The sequence below is a fragment of the Schistocerca serialis genome, chromosome 4, assembly GCF_023864345.2.
Source record: "Schistocerca serialis cubense isolate TAMUIC-IGC-003099 chromosome 4, iqSchSeri2.2, whole genome shotgun sequence".
Classification (NCBI taxonomy): Eukaryota; Metazoa; Arthropoda; class Insecta; order Orthoptera; family Acrididae; genus Schistocerca; species Schistocerca serialis.
This window is the reverse complement of record NC_064641.1, coordinates 118,130,099-118,149,429: the sequence shown is the minus strand read 5'-3', so window position 1 is coordinate 118,149,429 and position 19,331 is coordinate 118,130,099. Positions and strand designations below refer to the sequence as shown.

At 45.8% G+C, this 19,331-nt stretch overlaps 1 protein-coding gene across 1 annotated transcript in view; it reads right to left on the bottom strand.

Annotated features, from left to right (window-relative positions):
- The window catches only part of LOC126473780 (uncharacterized), a 226,480-nt gene that overhangs the window by 97,707 nt on the left and 109,442 nt on the right, over window positions 1-19,331 (bottom strand). Inside the window, exon 3 of the mRNA XM_050101047.1 lies at window positions 7,770-7,988. Within this exon, the coding sequence (XP_049957004.1) occupies window positions 7,770-7,988 (219 nt within the window). The remainder of the gene's footprint in view (window positions 1-7,769; window positions 7,989-19,331) is intronic.

Sequence of the window (19,331 nt, the reverse complement as noted above, 5' to 3'; positions counted from 1 at the left end):
ATCTATATAGTTGCGACAGTAACCCGTCTTGCCTACTAAGAACCATATATCTGTACTCTGATATGTGATTCTGAGTAGACAAGATGGGTTGCTGACGCAACTACTCAGATCTGAAGATGACCCAGAGTGATCGAAACATGTAATCTCATTAAAAATATGCAACTGAGGAGGAAAAATAAATAGTATTTGAGTTACTTCGTGTTGTCACCGTATTCCAGTGTTCTCTGTAATATTTGTGTGTGCCAGACATAAGTGAACGGAAAAGTGTTCATTTGATTTGATTTACTCTTGTGCATTTTGCGGCGTTGATATCCCTAACGTTCACCTATCCCTTGAACGGTTGCTGGCTCTTCGGGAAACGGGCAGTCAGAGAGGACTGATGAGTCGCAGATAGTGAATTACCCTTGTCTCACCGCCGGCCGAAGTCGCCGCGCGGTTCTAGGCGCTGCAGTCTGGAACCGCAAGACCGCTACGGTCGCAGGTTCGAATCCTGCCTTGGGCATGGATGTGTGTGATGTCCTTAGGTTAGTTAGGTTTAACTAGTTCTAAGTTCTAGGGGACTAACGACCTCAGAAGTTGAGTCCCATAGTGCTCAGAGCCATTTGAACCATTTGAACCTTGTCTCACGGGCTCAACAATTTTATAGTTATCGGTGTTGGTAGCGTAGGTATCGAAGGCAGCTGAAAGCGATCAATTTTATTTAAGTAGCTACGTAAAGGGGTGATGTGTCACAACGATAAGCTGTAGACTCCGCTATAACTCGGTGTATGCGTCAGTTCAGATATTGTACATCGATAAGGGAATGCCGCCATATATAGGACCGTGCCTAATACAGCATCATGGTATAGCGCTGCTTAGTGCATCCAGTGAACAGTGAACTTCCGATAGAACCGTAATTGGATTCCGGTCGGATCGAATGGAAGACACAGTCATTTGACAAGGGCACAAGAAGTTGGCGGAACTGGTTAACTTGCGAGTAAAACGGAAATTCCTACAATGCTGTCATAGGAGGCGATGAGGGAATTGGATGAGGGAGTCAGTTGAGAAATGGTGGAGGACGAGTATTGACATTGCATTTTGTAATATACACTATCTGATCAACAGTATCTGGACGCCCCTATATATTTGCAGAGCTGACCACTAAACGCCATGAGACACCATTATAAAAGCAGAAGGAGAGTATTGCGCTCTTAGTACAGAAGCCTAAATCGCCTAGAGGACCAGCACGATACGTCAACATGTTCGGCCAAAGATCTGGCTGCTCTCTGTACTAAAAAATGAAAAAAAATGAATGAAAGAATCAACGATTAGCTTGAACAGGTGTCGAATGACGTCCGTCAAGAACAAATGCGACGAATAAAATAGGAAAAAAGAGGATAGCTTCTTTGATTAGTAACCGAAACGACCTCGGTCCTGCTTTCGAATCCCACCACCGCCTAAATTTTGAATCAAACTTATCAGCAATGGCGGCCGAAAACATCCGGCATAAGAAGTCACCCTCGTTCTGCCAACGAACTTGTCGAAGAGGGCAGGGGTGCGGACGGCGGTTCAGGGCACTCTCTCGTCCTTGTGGTTGGAAACTAGCCCTACAAGACGGAATAATCAGCAATGATCAACGGGAGTGAAGATGCAGAAGTCAGCGGAAACCACTGCATTAAAGACACATAAAGTGTATCCACAGGACATGTGGTCTGTCATTGAAAAAGTGTCATGATGATCTCTCCATTGGCAAAAGATTCCGGACTAGTCCCCGGATCTCCAGGAGTAGATGGGCACACGGGAGGTGACTATGAGAAAGAAAAATAGAATAACCAACGAAAGGATAATGTTCTACGAGCCGGGGCGTGGAATGTAAGAAGTTTGAACATGGTAGGGAAGCTAAAAAATTGTGATAAGGTAAGTGCTGAGGCTCAGTCTAGATATAGTGGGGGTCAGTGAAGTGAAATCGAAAGAATGCAAGGATTTCTGGTCAGTAATATCAACAGCAGCAGAAAATTGTATAAAGGGAGTAGGATTCGTTATGAATAGGAAGGTAGTGTACACAGCGTGTTACTGTGAACAGTTCAGTGATAGGCTTGTTCTTATCAGAATCGACAGTAAACCAACACCGACAACGATAGTTCAGGTATACAAGCCGACTTCGCAAGCAGAAGATGAAAAACTAGAAAAGGTATATGAGGATATAGAACGGGTAATTCACTACGCAAAGGGAGACGAAAATCTAGCATTCATGGAGAATTGGAATGCGGTTGTTGGAGAAGGAGTACAAAAAGGTTATGGTAGAATATAGGTTTCGTACTAGGAATGAGAGAGGAGAAAGACTAATTGAGTTCTGCAATAAATTTCAGGTGGTAATAGCGTTACTTCGTTCAAGAATCACAAGAGGAGTTATACCTGGAAAAGGCCGGGAGATTCAGCAAGATTTCAGTTAGATTACATCATGGTCAGGCAGAGATTCCGAAGAATAACTCCTAGCGACGATGGCGGGGGTGGTCATCGAAAGCTCGAGGATTTGATTCGAATTGACGCGGCTTGAAAACCGAGAACGTTTTATTCATGTTCGCCATCGCGAAAGACTCCGAGGACACAGAGATTCAGAAATAAGATGTTGGATTATAAGGCGTGCCCAGGGCACATATAGACTCAGATCACAATTTGCTAATGATGGCCGGCCGGTGTGGCCGAGCGGTTCTAGGCGCTTCTGTCTGGAACCGCGTGTCCGCTACGGTCGCAGGTTCGAATGCTGCCTCGGGCATGAATGTGTGTGATATCCTTAGGTTAGTTAGGTTTAAGTAGTTCTAAGTTCTAGGGGACTGATGACCACAGATGTTAAGTCCCATAGTGCTCAGAGCCATTTGAACCATTTTTTTGTGCTAATGATGAAGATTAGGCTGAAGTCTAAGAGACTAGTCAGGAAGAATCAATGCAAAGAAAGTGCGATACGGAAGTATTAAGGAATGGAGAGATACTCTTGAAGTTCTCTGAGCCTATGGATACTGCGATATTAAATAATTCAGCAGCAAATTCAGTTGAAGAGGAATGAACTTTTTTAAAAAGAGCAATCACGGAAGTTGAAGAGAAAAACGCAGGTACAACAAAGGTAACTGCGGAGAAACCATGGGTAAGACAAGAAATACTTCAGTTGGTCGACTAAAGAAGGAAATACTAGAATATACGAAGATAGTAACTGTTCTCGAAAGAACAGATACCATTGTTGACCGTGCAGCTACTCTAGAAGTAAATTAATTGAAATTCTCAGCTGCTGACAGGTGTTGTTGATATACCTCGATGGGGACAGCTGAAAATGTGTGCCTCGACCGGAACTCGAACCCAGGATCTCCTGCTTACATGGCAGACGCTCTATCCATCTGAGCCACCGAGGACACAGATGAATAGCGTGACTTCAGGGACTTATCCCTTGCACGCTTCTCGTGCAACCCACATTCCCAACTGTCCACAATCTACATAGGTAATGTTCCTAATAGATATTTGCCCATCCACTCATTACTCGCGCGGTCAACAATGATATCTGTTCTTTCGAGAACAGTTACTATCTTCATAAATAGTTAAAAGTGGTTCAAATGGCTCTGAGCACTATGGGACTTAACATCTAAGGTCATCAGTCCCCTAGAACTTAGAACTACTTAAACCTAACTAACCTAAAGACATCACACACATCCATGCCCGGGGCAGGATTCGAACCTGCGACCGTAGCAGTCGCGCGGTTCCAGACTGAAGCGCCCAGAACCGTTCGGCCACCGCGGCCGGCTATATAGTTAAAGACCTTCGTCTGTGCGAATTCGCACAGGTTGCGCAAACTCTTGCGGGATTCATACCTCAGTGCGCGCGAGTAATGAGTGGATGGGCAAACATCTATTAGGAACATTACGTATGTAGATTGTGGACAGTTGGGAATGTGGGACAATAAGTTGGGAATGTGGGTCTCGCGAGAGGCGTGCCAGAGATAAGTCCCTGCAGACGCGCTGTTCATCTGTGTCCACGGTGGCTCGGATGGATAGAGCGTCTGCCATGTAAGCAGGAGATCCTGGGTTCGAGTCCCAGTGGGGGCACACATTTTCAGCTGTCCCCATCGAGGTATTTCAGCAACACCTGTCGGCAGCTGAGAGTTTCAATTAATTATCATTTAAATTCTAGAATGTTCAGGGCAATTCAAGAATATAGAAATATATATCACTCAGGAACGACATAAATACGAAGTGCAGGGCGAAACGGCTACATAAAAAAGTGGAAGAAATCGAAAAAGAAAGACTTGTCGGAAGGACAGTCTCAGCATATAGATAAGTAAAAACAAACTTTGGTGAAATTAAAAGCAAGGTCGGTAACATTAAGAGTATAATGGGAATTCCACTCTTATATACAGAGAAGAGAGCACCCGCCACGTTAGCCGAGAGCGCCAATGCGCTGCTTCGTGGAATCGGGTAGGCGCGCTGGCCCCAGATCGAATCCTCCTGGCAGCTTAACGATGGCGGCCGGTGTGCCAGACAGCCTGGATGTGGTTTTTAGGCGGTTTTCCACATCCCACTAGGTGAATACTGGGCTGGTCCCCAGGTCCCACCTCAGTTACATGGCTCGCAGACGTCTGACCACATTCGCACTATTCCATTGATTACACTAGACACAGACAGTTGGGGTACCCTCATTCCGTCCCGGGGGGGGGGGGGGGGGTGTACAGAGTAGCGGCAGGAAGGGCATCTGGCCACCCCTTCAATTAACCTTGCCAAATCAGGTTAACCATGTCAACACTGTGTCGTTGTGAGAAAAAGCACAAGCAAAAAAAAGAAAAGAAAGAAAGATGCAGTGAAGAGAGCGGATAGCTGGAAAGAGTACACTGAAGGCCATTGTGCGGCAAATGACTTGTATGATCACGTTACAGAAGATGAAACAGGAATGGACAGGGAGGTTGAGAAGGGATCCAATATTAGAATCAGAGTTTAGAAGAGCTTTGGAAGACTTAAAGAGGAAATGAGGCAGAAGAGATCGATAACATTCCATCGGAATATCTAAAATCGTTGGGGATGTGGTAACAAAAGGATAATTCACGCTGCTGTGTAAACTGTATGAAACTAGCGATATACCCTGAGACTTCATCATCCACACAATTCCGTATACTGCAAGGGCAGACAAATGCGAGAATTATCCCACAATCAGTTTAACAGCCCATACACTGAAGTTGCTGACAAGAATAATATGCAGAAGAATGCAAAAAAAAAACTGAGGATATGTTGGATGACGATCAGTTTGGCTTTAGGAAAGGGAAAGGAAGTTCTGACATTGTGGTTGGCACAGAAGGCAAGAGTAAAAAAATCAAGAAACGTTCATAGGAATTGTCTATCTGGTGTAAGTGTTCTACAATGTAATATGGTGCAAGAAGTTCGAAATCCTGAGAAAAATAGGGGTAAGCTATAAGGGAGAGAATGGTAATATACTTTACCTATTTCCACTTTAAAAGAAGACGTTCTCGCTTACACTTGATGCTGCAGTTTTACTGCATGAGCAGTGGAAAAGTAGTACGTAATAAAATTTTTGCCTTTCGTCAATTTGTGGGGTATCAGCGAGAAAAAGTTTCGTAAAGGTTTGAAATTGTGCATGAAGTTTGTTGGAAACTGCTCTCATTCTCAGTTACTGGATGAATATAGCCTGGGTATCTGCGCCCCAGAACACAGCTGTACAGTAGATACCCGCAATACCTGTCTCAGTGTGTTAAGCCTCCAACATAAGATTATGTCATTTAATGAGTACACAATGACCGCATCATAACTTTTAACCTAAGATCACATTACTTAACGAGTAGGCTACGACTGCATCTTAAGTTTTTAATTTCGGTCAATAATAGTTACATTAGATATTGAAAACCAAGTTTTTGTTGCCATTGGAAGCTGTTAGTCAAGCTGCAACTGGGACTGAGTGAGCGGGTGATTGTTTTAGCCGTTCAGTATATAGATTCCAATTTCGTGAGGAAACCTTAAAGTCATTCTTTCGTCTCCCTGAACTTTAATCACCTTTTCAAATTTCTGCTTACTCAACGCACAAGTTCAATAACTTTCACACTCTCTTTTCAATTACTGCCTCCCTTTAATGCCCTTAGACTCATAAAACAGCAGTCTGATATAGTATCACAGAAGAACAGCTTGTGGTTGAAATCACTAGCAAAGTGATCGTTTTGAATGTGAAAGATTTAAATGTGTGATTAGGGCAATAACACACCACCTTTGGTTAGATACCCTTCGCTGAGTGATGCACTGGGAGACACAGAAGGCGAATCCAGGGTGGGGGGGGGGGGGGAGGAGAGGGGGGTTGGGACCGCAGGCTTCCCTCTCCCAGAACTACACCAGGTAATTAAGAAAAAACTTCGTTTACACTGGAGAGTTTGGAGACGGCACAGTGACACAATATTTCTGTGAGCTCAGACGCCCCCCACCTTTTCCCCGATACCAAACTCCTGGATTCGACTCTCGGCAGGCATACAGCATGAAATGATGAGAAAATCTACAGGGCGTGCGCCTCGACCCTGTCATCGCCGATCGCCGACCGGCTGAAAAGTTACAGGCACTGTCGACCTCCCCTTCTGAACAAACCAATGAACTCGCCCAGCGTTTTGGACGTAAATTGGTAAGTGCACATCGGCCACCGTATCCTGTGCAGGCTACATAACGAGAACTCTTGCGCTACACTCGTTTCAATCTTGTCGACTCGTCCTCTCTTACTGGAGCACCCAGGGGTGTTAGGCTAATCGTGATTTGTTATTAGTGTGCAAGATGGACACGCGATCTTGCTGCCGTAATTTAGCACTGGCAAGGCGAAATGACCGACTGTTGGGATCAGATGGCTTTTAACGAAGGTGTGTTTTGTAAGACGAAAATTCATTGATGCAAGGTACAGTACCCCAAATGTGTTCCATTGAAGGAAGAGTAATATGTCGCACAACTTTCACACTACAGTCGACGCTTCAGATGGAAAGCTTAAAGTTTTATCAGTGCAAACAAAACGGTTGTATTATTGTTTATTCCACCTCCAGTAAGGGGAAACCTATGTGCTGCGTCAAATAAAAACTTGGGACAGAGAAACGTCACTGTTATATCCCTGCGATAAAAAAGCGCACTATTTTGTATTCATTTGGCCATGGCGACTTGCGTTTATGGGCTAACAGCTAGTCGTGTATCTTATCATTCATTTCTGTAATTTATTTTAATATTTGATCGCCATTTAGATACTGCACTTCTTCCTAGTGTCATGCTGTCTGGTACTATAGTAACAGACTCAGTGAAGGCTCGAAAGTGTGTGTATGTTGACATAATTGTTAGACACTCTCTGAATAGATGGTAGCGTCTAAAGATCGTGGCAAATTATCGCTACCACAGATGTTAGCGATGTATCGCTCCAATCCGCAACGAGAAGTGGGCGAGGCTGACGGAGACACACACACACACACACACACACAAACACACACTCTCTCTCTCTCTCTCAGCACAGCAGTGCCATCGTACAGGGGTCTATATAGAGCCGAACATGGACGTTCTCTACCCCAGTTCTTGACCTCAGTTGACGCAGGCAACATAATCGATTAGAACGAAAGAGTTATTCATGTAAGAAATGGAAATGTACTTTAGTAAATGTTGAACATTGTACTTCAAGAGAAGAGTCTGCAATTGTATGCAGCAAGGGATGCTTTAGTAATCAGTGACAATCGTAAATACTGAATCACTTCTATGGCAAACGTGGTCTGGGGGGGTGACTGTCTAGCTACGCACCTAGACTCCAACTGGGCGTGGCCCTCCTGTGGCGAGCCAGGGTTCGGTTGGCCACCTCACCAGTCCCCAGCGAGTTGTTGACCACCTCGCCATTTCCCAGGGGTTTGCTGCCCGCCTCGCCAGGTAGGTTGTGCTCTCGCCTGGCTGCCTCCTCGCTGCTGGAGTCGTCAAGGAAGCCCAGGCCCAGGTCCATCCAGGAGTAGTAGTCCTCGTCAGAGCCTGCAACACACACCGTGGGCAGGTGTCACGACAGTTCGTGGGGGAGTGGTTGCTAGTGGGGCAGCCATCACTGCTGGCATTGTGTGAATCCACATCCTATAATAAAATGAAACAGTCATCTCTCATCACTCCTTCCAGCAACAATAAAACGCCTATCCAGTAAGAGAGCTACTCGGTCACTTCCAGTTTTGATTACAAAAAGATCTCTCCACAGAAGATGTGGTTTTCATATCACAAGTCAGATTGTACAGAATGGTCAAAATAAATCTGGCAATGATAATATTGACCCTCGCCAATGAACATCACAGAAGATGTTGGAACTGGCCTCTGTTGGCATCGATGCAGCGCTGTGCTCGATTTATGGAACCGTGAGGCGTGCGTACCGGCTCTGCCTGTGGCAACGCAGCAACAACGTTCCCAGTGTTCTGTTCTGGGCATTCCATTGTGTGAGGATTATTTGGGTATGCCTGACCCTTCAATTTACCCCACAGGTTGAGACAGCTAGGAGATTGCACTGCCTCTGTTGATGGTCCTCTCCTCACTGGACGCTTCACACGCTTTGTGACAAGGTTACCAAGTCTGCGCGTGGGCTGATGCTCCATCTTGCTGAAAATACTCTTACAGTCGTTCATTTACTGCGAGCTCATCCATATACTGATCATAAACAGCTTCTGAACATGGCCGTGAGCATTAACAGTTTGGCGCAAGAATCGCGTTACAATGCCAACACACATTGCATACCAAACACCAATGTGACTGTAACTGTTCTTCGAAGTACTAATGGAGGTCTTCTGATGCAGTGGCGCATCTTCTGTGAGTTCACATACACTGCCAGGTTGAACTACGCCTCATCACACGAAATGGAAAACTGAGGATCCGAAAGTCCTGATTGCGCTTCACTCGGAAACTACTAGCACGAAAGGTTCTCTGGACGCTCTAACTCGTGCACACCAGTAAATTCTTAAGGATACAGATCCAGGCTGTTTTTATTAATGTTTCGAAAAAATGGTCCAAATGGCTCTGAGCACTATGGGACTTACCATATGAGGTCATCAGTCCCCTAGAACTTAAAACTACTTAAACTTAACTAACCTAAGGACATCACACACATCCATGCTCGAGGCAAGATTCGAACCTGCGACCGTAGCGGTCGCGCGGTTCCAGACTGAAGGGCCTAGAACCGCTCGGCCACTCCGGCGGGCAATGTTTCGACATGACGATCTTTTAACTCAAACTTGCGTAGATAAACGGCGTAGAGATTTCGTCGGACTTTGTGTTCCAGAATTCCCTTCACTCGAACATTCCGCTGTTCAAACTCTTTTCCGACAGTTAGTGTTTTTATTCGCTGCACAGCCCGTTTAGCGCTATTCTGCCATTAAGTTTTGGCGTTGCAGACTTTGCTGAAAGTTTGACCAAAACACTTCCAGGCTGAAATTTTTGCGCGATTAGTTTCGCGCAGGTTCTTAACGAATTGTACCGAGCGCGGTGGTGCAGTGGTTAGCATACTGGACTCGCATTCGGGAGGACGACGGTTCAATCGCGCGTCCGGCCATCCTGATTTACGTTTTCCGTGATTTCCCTAAATCGCTCCAGGCAAATGCCGGGATGGTTCCTGTGAAAGGGCACGGCCGACTTCCTTCCTGTCCTTCCCTAATCCGATGAGTCCGATGACCTCGCTGTTTGGTCTCTTCCCCCAAACAATCCAATCTTAACGAATTGTGCTTAATGTAAAACTCGGCGATGAACACTCGCTGTTTTATCGTCAACACCATTTTATGTTTGAATTCAGTTGGCCACTGAACGCGTCTGTTGCTCTCACGAACTCAAACGTAATGACACAGTAAATTACTCGGAACTCAGCATGTAGGGGACGCGCATGCGCAGACAAGTGACACTAATCGAAAGGTGCATCTAAATCACAGTTCACAGCGTTTTCTGCACTGTGCAGTCTTCCTGTTCACGAGCAAGGGCCAGTTCCACATGAGTCTCGGAAATTTTTCCAGACAACTTTCATTTTTACACCCCGAATAAAATATCAATAACGAAATATTTCCATGGCGGTATGTTCAGTCTTTGCAACTAAATGAAAGGCACTTTGTTTTTTGTCAGACGTGTTTCGTTTCCTTTATATATGAAGCATCTTCAGTGGCTTGTAATACTTGTTTGTTTTATATATACGCTGAAGAGCGGAAGAAACTGGTACAACTGTCTAATATCGTGTCGGACCTCCGCGAGTTCGCAGAAGTGCCGCAACACGACGTGGCATGGACTCGACTAATGTCTGAAGTAGTGCTGGAGCGAACTGACACCATTAACCCTGCAGGACCGTCCATAAATCCGCAAGAATACAAGGGGGTGGAGATCTCTTCTTAACAGCACTTTACAAGGCATCCCAGATATGCTCATTAATGTTCATGTCAGGGGAGTTTGGTGGCCAGCAGAAGTCTTTAAACGAAGGGGTTGCACTTCTGTCACGTTGAACGATTCTCTTCAGTCGTCGTTGGTCCCGTTCTTGCAGGATCCTTTTCCAGCCGCAGCGATGTCGGAGATTTGATATTTTACAGGATTCCTGATATTCACGTTACACTCGTGAAATGGTCTTATGGGAAAATCCCCACTTCATCGCTACCTCGGAGATGCTGTGTCCCCCAGCTCGTCCGCCGACTACAGCACCACGTTCAAACTCACTTAAATCCTGATAACTTGACATTGTAACGGTAGTAACTGATCTAACAACTGCGCCGGACACTTGTCTTATTTAGGCGTTGCCGACGGCAGCGCCGTATTCTGGCTGTTTACATACTTCTGTATTTGAATACGCATGCGTATACCAGTTTCTTTCGCTCTTCAGTGTATATAATCAAGGTAGTACTTACAAGTATGTACTATGTTACGTTTTCTCATGTTCTCTTTTCGTTCAGCTTAGAAACAACTGCTGCAGCACAAGTTTCGTTCGGTTAAATCATCGCTCGATGTTACTTAGGATACCCAATGATGTTAATACATGCGTGTGATCTGTAGATGCGTTTACTCGGTCCCCATACTACAGATGGCCGATTTCCGGCGTTTGTCCAACCATATTTATTACAAAATTTTGCTTGGTCCTTTCACTGTGTGTTGAATGTGTGTGGTGTTTGCAGTGTCTAATGTTGCCAAGAGTCACTGCGTGTTTATTTTTCGAGTTTTGTTTGTGTAGTGTGTGTGGTTCGATATCCGTTCATTTGTTGTGTGTGTGTGTGTGTGTGTGTGTGTGTGTGTGTGTGTGTGTGCGTATGAGTGAGTGAGAGAGAGGGAGAGAGAGAGAGAGAAATCTTAACTAGCTTTGATTCCATCGGGAACCGTTGTGCACACCAACCGTAGACTATAAGGAAGCGGAGGCAGTCAGTCGCAATTCCATTAAGTTTTATTATTCTTACAAATCTAGATTTCGGCAATAAAAAGCCATCTTCAGTTCATGTCATCATGGGTTCTTACAGGTTTATAGACAGAAAGACATTGCCTTCTGCCTATACACCTGTAAGAACACATGGTGACATGAACTGCCGCCAGTCTGTTAAGATAGAACGAAAATCCACTGAAGATGGCTGTTTAAAGCCGAAATATAGATTTGTAAGAATAATAAAAACCAATGGAATTGCGACTGACTGCTGTGTGCCTCTTTTCCTTAGAGAGAGAAAGGTTGGAGGGGAATTAATCGTTTATTTATTCTAGTTATAAAGTGCCATTTTTTTATTTTTGACTCAATCAATTTTTTATGATACAGTCATAACCGGTTTCGGCTTTAAAAAACCGTCTTCAGATGCTGCAACAGAGAACAGAAAAGTTTAAATTAAGAATTGGAACAAGTGTAACTATTTTCACTAGATCTACTTTGAGTTTAATGTAGTACTACTACAATACATATGTCTCATACCTACGGGCGGTATTTGCTAAACACGTGTTCTTCGGTTGTCAACTGAACGTAAAATTAGGAATCAGGAAATTATACAAGCAATTGTACTTTTCCTTCCATACTCTTTCCCGTAGATGCGCGCGTCCTCTTTAAGATTATCTTTACAGTAACCGGTTACACATTGTAGAACAACCTAAGATTTACCTCACGAAAAGCAAAGAACCGGATAAACCGATCAGTGAGAAAATGAGTTTGCAAATATTGCAAATTTTAATACCCTGTGGTTATAATTAAACTTCCCCTATTTAACATGTTGAGGCAACGGCCTTGGATACGGCGGTTCCCGTGAGATCACCGAAGTTAACCGCTGTCGGGCATGGTCGGCACTTGGATGGGTGACCATCCGGGCCGCCATGCGCTGTTGCCATTTTTCGGGGTGCACTAAGCCTCGTGATGCCAATTGAGGAGCTACTCGGCCGAACAGTAGCGGCTTCGGTCAAGAATACCACCATAACGACCGGGAGGGCAGTGTGCTGACCACACGCCCCTCCTATCCGCATCCTCCACCGAGGATGACACGGTGGTCGGATGGTCCCGGTAGGCCACTCTTGGCCTGAAGACGGAGTGCTATTTAACATGTTATAACACGGAAACTAATTACCGTACGAGTACCGAACTTAGTAGCATTAATGTCCAGAGTATGGGGTGCATGATTTCCATGCGTCAGAGCACCAACTATGGCCACCAGGTGCGTTGATCAGTAATCGTGTTTTGTAGTCTCACTCACCTGGCCAGTCAAAGTGCACTTGACCTGTCAACATGAGCTTCGACAAAAGGAGCAGGGCATTATTGGTGAAGCTCTATTATCAAAACAACACTAATGTTGCAGCTGCACTTCGAGAATATCGCCGGCTGAAAGGATTACGGAAGGGTCCTCTTTCTCCACTGCTGTGCGGAGCCTGATGAAGAAGTTCGAATCGACTGGAGAACTGGGCGTCGCTCCGAGAAGAGGTCGACGACAGGTTGCACCACAGGTAGTTGATGAAATCGCTGTTGCTATGGCAGACAACGCTTCACGCAGTTCCCGATCGTCAGGCAGTACGCGTGCTGTGTCAAGACAGTTGAACATCCCGGAAGATGCTTCGAACCATTCTCAAATGGTATCTGTACAAGAGCCATATCGTACAGCAGCTTGCACTACAGGACGCACAACGACGTGTTGACTTCACACTCTACTTTCTCGAAAGGATTGAAGATGACGAGGGCTGGCCCTGCACCATCCTATGGACAGACGAAGCTCGTTTTCCTCTGACGGGTGAGGTGAACACGCAGCACTGTCGTGTGTGGGGATCTTCATCTCCAATCACTGTGCGTGAAGTTCCCCTGTATGGTGAACATGTCACTGTGTGGTGTGGCTTCACGGCTACGTTCATCATTGGCCCATTCTGTTTTGACCAGTTTGGCGCTCAAGGACCAAAGACGTGCAGTGTGACTGGCCAGCGTTACTGCGATATGCGTCGCCAGCATGTCATACCCGATCTACAGGAGAGAGACGCACTGAACTCAACAGTTTTCATGCAAAATGGGGCCCCGCCGACCATCACTCGTGAATTTCATACGCTTTTAGGAAACACATTTGAAAGCGATCGAATTATGAGTTGATCGTTTCCAAATGCTTTCCCGACACGATCGCCTGATCTCACTCCCTGTGATTTCTGATTGGGGGCCTACCTGAAGGGCAGGGTTTACCAGGGGAACATTCACACATGTGCTGATCTGAAGCGCAGCATATCAAGAGAAGTAGCTCGCATACCAACGGACATGCTTCGTTCTGTTGTGCAGACTGCAATCTTGCGTTTTCAGACTCTTCTGGAAACCCAAATTAAGCCACTTTTGTAGCGCTAACGGTACCTATATGTAATGGTATGATGTACCGTGGCAGCACATTAAATGTGTTTCGGTTGAATTGATTCTGCACTATTTCTCTTCCCCATGTACTTGATATTGATGCTGCCAAGTCTGGTCCTCATACGGTAATTACACTACTGGCCATTGAAATTGTTACACCAAGTAGAATTCCAGATGACAAACGAGTATTCATTGGACAAATATATTATACTAGAAGTGGCATGTGATTACATTTTCACCCAATTTTGGTGCATAGATCATGAGAAATCAGTACCCAGAACAACCACCTCTGGCCGTAATAACGGCCTTCATACGCCTGCGCATTGAGTCAAACAGAGCCTGGATAGCGTGTACAGCTACAGCTGCCCATGCAGCTTCAACACGATACCACAGTTCATCACGAGTAGTGACTGGCGTATTGTGACGAGCCAGTTGCTCGGCCACCATTGACCAGACGTTTTCAGTTGGTGAGAGATCTGGAGAATGTGTTGGCCAGGGCAGCAGTCGAACATTTTCTGTATCCAGAAAGGCCCGTACAGGACCTGCAACATGCGGTCGTGCATTATCCTGCTGAAATGTAGGGTTTCGCAGGGAACGAATGAAGTGTAGAGCCACGGGTCGTAACACATCGAAATGTAACTTCCACCGTTCAAAGTGCCGTCAATGTGAACAAGAGGTGACCGAGGCGTGTAACCAATTGCAGACCGTACCATCACGCCGGGTGACACGCCAGTATGGCGATGACGAATACAAGCTTCCAATGTGCGTTCACCGCGATGTCGCCAAATACGGATGCGACCATCATGATGCTGTAAACAGAACCTGGATTCATCCGAAAAAATGACGTTTTGCCATTCGTGCACCCAGGTACGTCATTGAGTACACCATCGCAGGCGCTCCTGTCTGTGATGCAGCATCAAGGGTAACCGCAGCCACAGTCTCCGAGCTGATAGTCCATGCTGCTGCAAACGTCGTCGAACTGTTGGTGCAGATGGTTGTTGTCTTGAAAACGTCCCCATCTGTTGACTCAGGGATCGAGACGTGGCTGCACGATCCGTTACAGCCATGCAGATAAGATGCCCGTCATCTCGACTGCTAGTGATCCGAGGCCGTTGGGATCCAGCACTGCGTTCCGAATTACCCTCCTGAACCCACCGATTCCATATTCTGCTAACAGTCATTGGATCTCGACCAACGCGAGCAGCAGTGTCGCGATACGATAAACCGTAATCGCGATAGGCTACATTCCGACCTTTATCAAAGTCGGAAACGTGATGGTGCGCATTTCTCCTCCTCATACGAGGCATCACAACAACGTTTCACCAGGCAGCGCCGGTCAACTGCTGTTTGTGTATGAGAAATCGGTTGGAAACTTTCTTCATGTCAGCACGTTGTAGGTGTCGCCACCGGCGCCAACCTTGTGTGAATGCTCTGAGAAGGTAATGATTTGCATATCACAGCGTCTTCTTCCTGTCGGTTAAATTTCGCGTCTGTAGCACGTCATCTTCGTGGCGTAGCAATTTTAATGGCCAGTAGTGTGGTTTCCTTGTTATAACGTGTTAAGCAGGGGAAGTTCAATTATAACCACCCGGTATTTACGGTTCACTTAGCTGAGGTAGTCGCTGCTTCCTGGAGCCATGCTCCAGCGGATCATTGTCCGCCCTATGAACGAGAGCCGCAGTGTGGTGTTCGGGACGCGTCTGCGCTTCCTGACACCTACCCAGCAGACGTTAACACCTCACAACCGGAAGAAGAGCGCCAGCGAGCTGTAGCAAGGAACAATCTGCGCTGGCCGTGGATTCCGTGTTTTCTCTGCTAAGCCTGTGCCCAGTGGCGGGAACATCTAGCAGCCTGAAGCGCAGCGCCACCTGGCACCGAAAAACATACCACAAGGTCCGCTACTCTGTCCCTTTTATTGTAAAGGCCTCACTTGCTAAGTAGATTTTGCTGATTTCATGACCCACATTGATTTTCATATTTCATGAACAACAGGATGAATTATTATAGTAATAATTGTCACATTTTATGGTTTTTTACGACTGAAGATTGTCGTATAAAGGATGCGCCCATCTAGCGTAACGAATAGGGAATGAAAAGTACACTCGGTTGTATCTGTATAATTCCCTGAGTTCTGATTTTGTGTTTAGCTGAAAATGCATGAACCCTGGTTCATTAAATTCCGCCCGTAGGTATGAACCACAACCATTGTAACAGCACTTTAATATGCTCACAAGTAGACCTAGTGAAAATGGTCACACTTGTCTCATGTCTTAGTTTAAGCTTTTATGTCTTTATTGTAGAGTCTGAAGATGGCCGTTAAAGGCCAAAACCGATTATGATCGTATCATAAAAAGTGACAAAGTCAAAAATAAAAAATAGTACCTCATAACCAGAATAAATAATCAGTTAATTCCGTTCTCTCTCTCTCTCTCTCTCTCTCTCTCTCTCTCTCTCTCTCTCCCTTTCTCCCCCCCCCCCCCTCCCTCTCTCTCTCTCTCTCTCTCTCTCTCTCTCTCTCTCTCTCTCTTTCTCACACACACACACACACACGCACACGCACACACACACACGCACACACACACACAAATTCACTCTCATGAAGGATGACACACTCACACACAACAAAAAACACACACACAAATCTAGTAACGTAAAGAATGACATATTCTCACATAACAAAACAAGCACACACAAACACACACACACACACACACACACACACACACACACAAAAGAATAACACATTCACATATCATTCACACATAACAAAACAAACAAACAATATACATGAATACACACACACATACAAGAATAACATATATATCATTCACAAATAACAAAACATATGCACAACAATTGAAGAAATATCAAACCACTAACACAACACAAAGAAAAGACGAAAGATAAACATACAGCGACATTTGGTATCAAAGCATACAGCAAACTCACGCACATTTAACATACAATGAAAAGTGCATGTAAAGTTTTGTAATAAATATGAGTGGAAAAACGTCGGAAATCGGCTGTCCGTAGTATGGAGACCGAGTAAACACATGTCCAGGGCCACACACATGGACCGCCAGCATTGTGTATGGTAAGTAGCACCAAACTATGATTTAACCTCACGAAACTTGTTCTGCAGAATTTGATTCTAGCCTAAAAAACAAGAAAATAACTCGGGAAAACGAAACGCTGCAACATTCTTGTAACTACCATACGATGCATTTATCTTACACACACACACACATATACATATATATAGGCCATTGAAGATGCTTCATAAGCAAAAGAAGTGAAATGCATATGGGCGTATGGGGAAAGCAAACTGTCTTTCATTTAATTGCGAAGACTGACATCCCTCCATGAATTCTGAAGCAACTAAGGAACGACGTAAAACGGAAAAAATGACGAAAATATTTCCAGCTGGTATATTCTGTGACTCACTGAAAGAATTGAACATACAGTTCACATTATTCGCCTAGATAAGTTCAAATACACTCCTGGAAATTGAAATAAGAACACCGTGAATTCATTGTCCCAGGAAGGGGAAACTTTATTGACACATTCCTGGGGTCAGATACATCACATGATCACACTGACAGAACCACAGGCACAGAGACACAGGCAACAGAGCATGCACAATGTCGGCACTAGTACAGTGTATATCCACCTTTCGCAGCAATGCAGGCTGCTATTCTCCCATGGAGACGATCGCAGAGATGCTGGATGTAGTCCTGTGGAACGGCTTGCCATGCCATTTCCACCTGGCGCCTCAGTTGGACCAGCGTTCGTGCTGGACGTGCAGACCGCATGAGACGACGCTTCATCCAGTCCCAAACATGCTCAATGGGGGACAGATCCGGAGATCTTGCTGGCCAGGGTAGTTGACTTACACCTTCTAGAGCACGTTGGGTGGCACGGGATACATGCGGACGTGCATTGTCCTGTTGCAACAGCAATGGTAGAACGATGGGTTCGATGACGGTTTGGATGTACCGTGCACTATTCAGTGTCCCCTCGATGATCACCAGTGGTGTACGGCCGGTGTAGGAGATCGCTCCCCACACCATGATGCCGGGTGTTGGCCCTGTGTGCCTCGGTCGTATGCAGTCCTGATTGTGGCGCTCACCTGCACGGCGCCAAACACGCATACGACCATCATTGGCACCAAGGCAGAAGCGACTCTCATCGCTGAAGACGACACGTCTCCATTCGTCCCTCCATTCACGCCTGTCGCGACACCACTGGAGGCGGGCTGCACGATGTTGGGGCGTGAGCGGAAGACGGCCTAACGGTGTGCGGGACCGTAGGCCAGCTTCATGGAGACGGTTGCGAATGGTCCTCGCCGATACCCCAGGAGCAACAGTGTCCCTAATTTGCTGGGAAGTGGCGGTGCGGTCCCCTACGGCACTGCGTAGGATCCTACGGTCTTGGCGTGCATCCGTGCGTCGCTGCGGTCCGGTCCCAGGTCGACGGGCACGTGCACCTTCCGCCGACCACTGGCGACAACATCGATGTACTGTGGAGACCTCACGCCCCACGTGTTGAGCAATTCGGCGGTACGTCCACCCGGCCTCCCGCATGCCCACCATACGCCCTCGCTCAAAGTCCGTCAACTGCGCATACGGTTCACGTCCACGCTGTCGCGGCATGCTACCAGTGTTAAAGACTGCGATGGAGCTCCGTATGCCACGGCAAACTGGCTGACACCGACGGCGGCGGTGCACAAATGCTGCGCAGCTAGCGCCATTCGACGGCCAACACCGCGGTTCCTGGTGTGTCCGCTGTGCCGTGCGTGTGATCATTGCTTGTACAGCCCTCTCGCAGTGTCCGGAGCAAGTATGGTGGGTCTGACACACCGGTGTCAATGTGTTCTTTTTTCCATTTCCAGGAGTGTATTATGGTACGAGAGCTGTTTCCCATAACAGGCTTGCATCCAGTCTAACTATAGGAATGCAGAGTGTCACATCAAGAAACCTGGGAATGTGCATAACGAAATACCATCCTCAGACTACGAAATGATTACTACACGTGTACCACAGTGGTCGATTGTGTGTTCGCTCTTTTTGTGGCTGAATCATTTGCCACTGTATATCTGAAAAGCTGAACTAGTTTTTTTGAGGGTAATGCAACCACTGTAACCAAGCTCAGTCGATACTCTTCAACACTTGAAAATGTGAATAAAATTCCCTGGAAAATTGTTAACTGGTTCTGTACAATCGCACTGATATCGAACTTCGCTAAAACACAATACAAGCAAGTCTGTACTGACCACACCGTTAAAAATAATACAAGACGTGTGATCAACAAATCGAATAGTGTATATTAAATTCTTAGAGTTTATTATGATAAGAAAGTGAACTGTAGATCACATACTATAGATCTTTGTAAATGTGATAACTCTGCAACTTTTATATTACACATAGTATCATATTTTGACATAAAAATGTGAAAAAGTTGACTTACTCTACCAATGTTATAATACTGTCTTATGAAATTATATTAAGGGCCTGCATTTCATTCAGAAAGCAAATATTGCACTG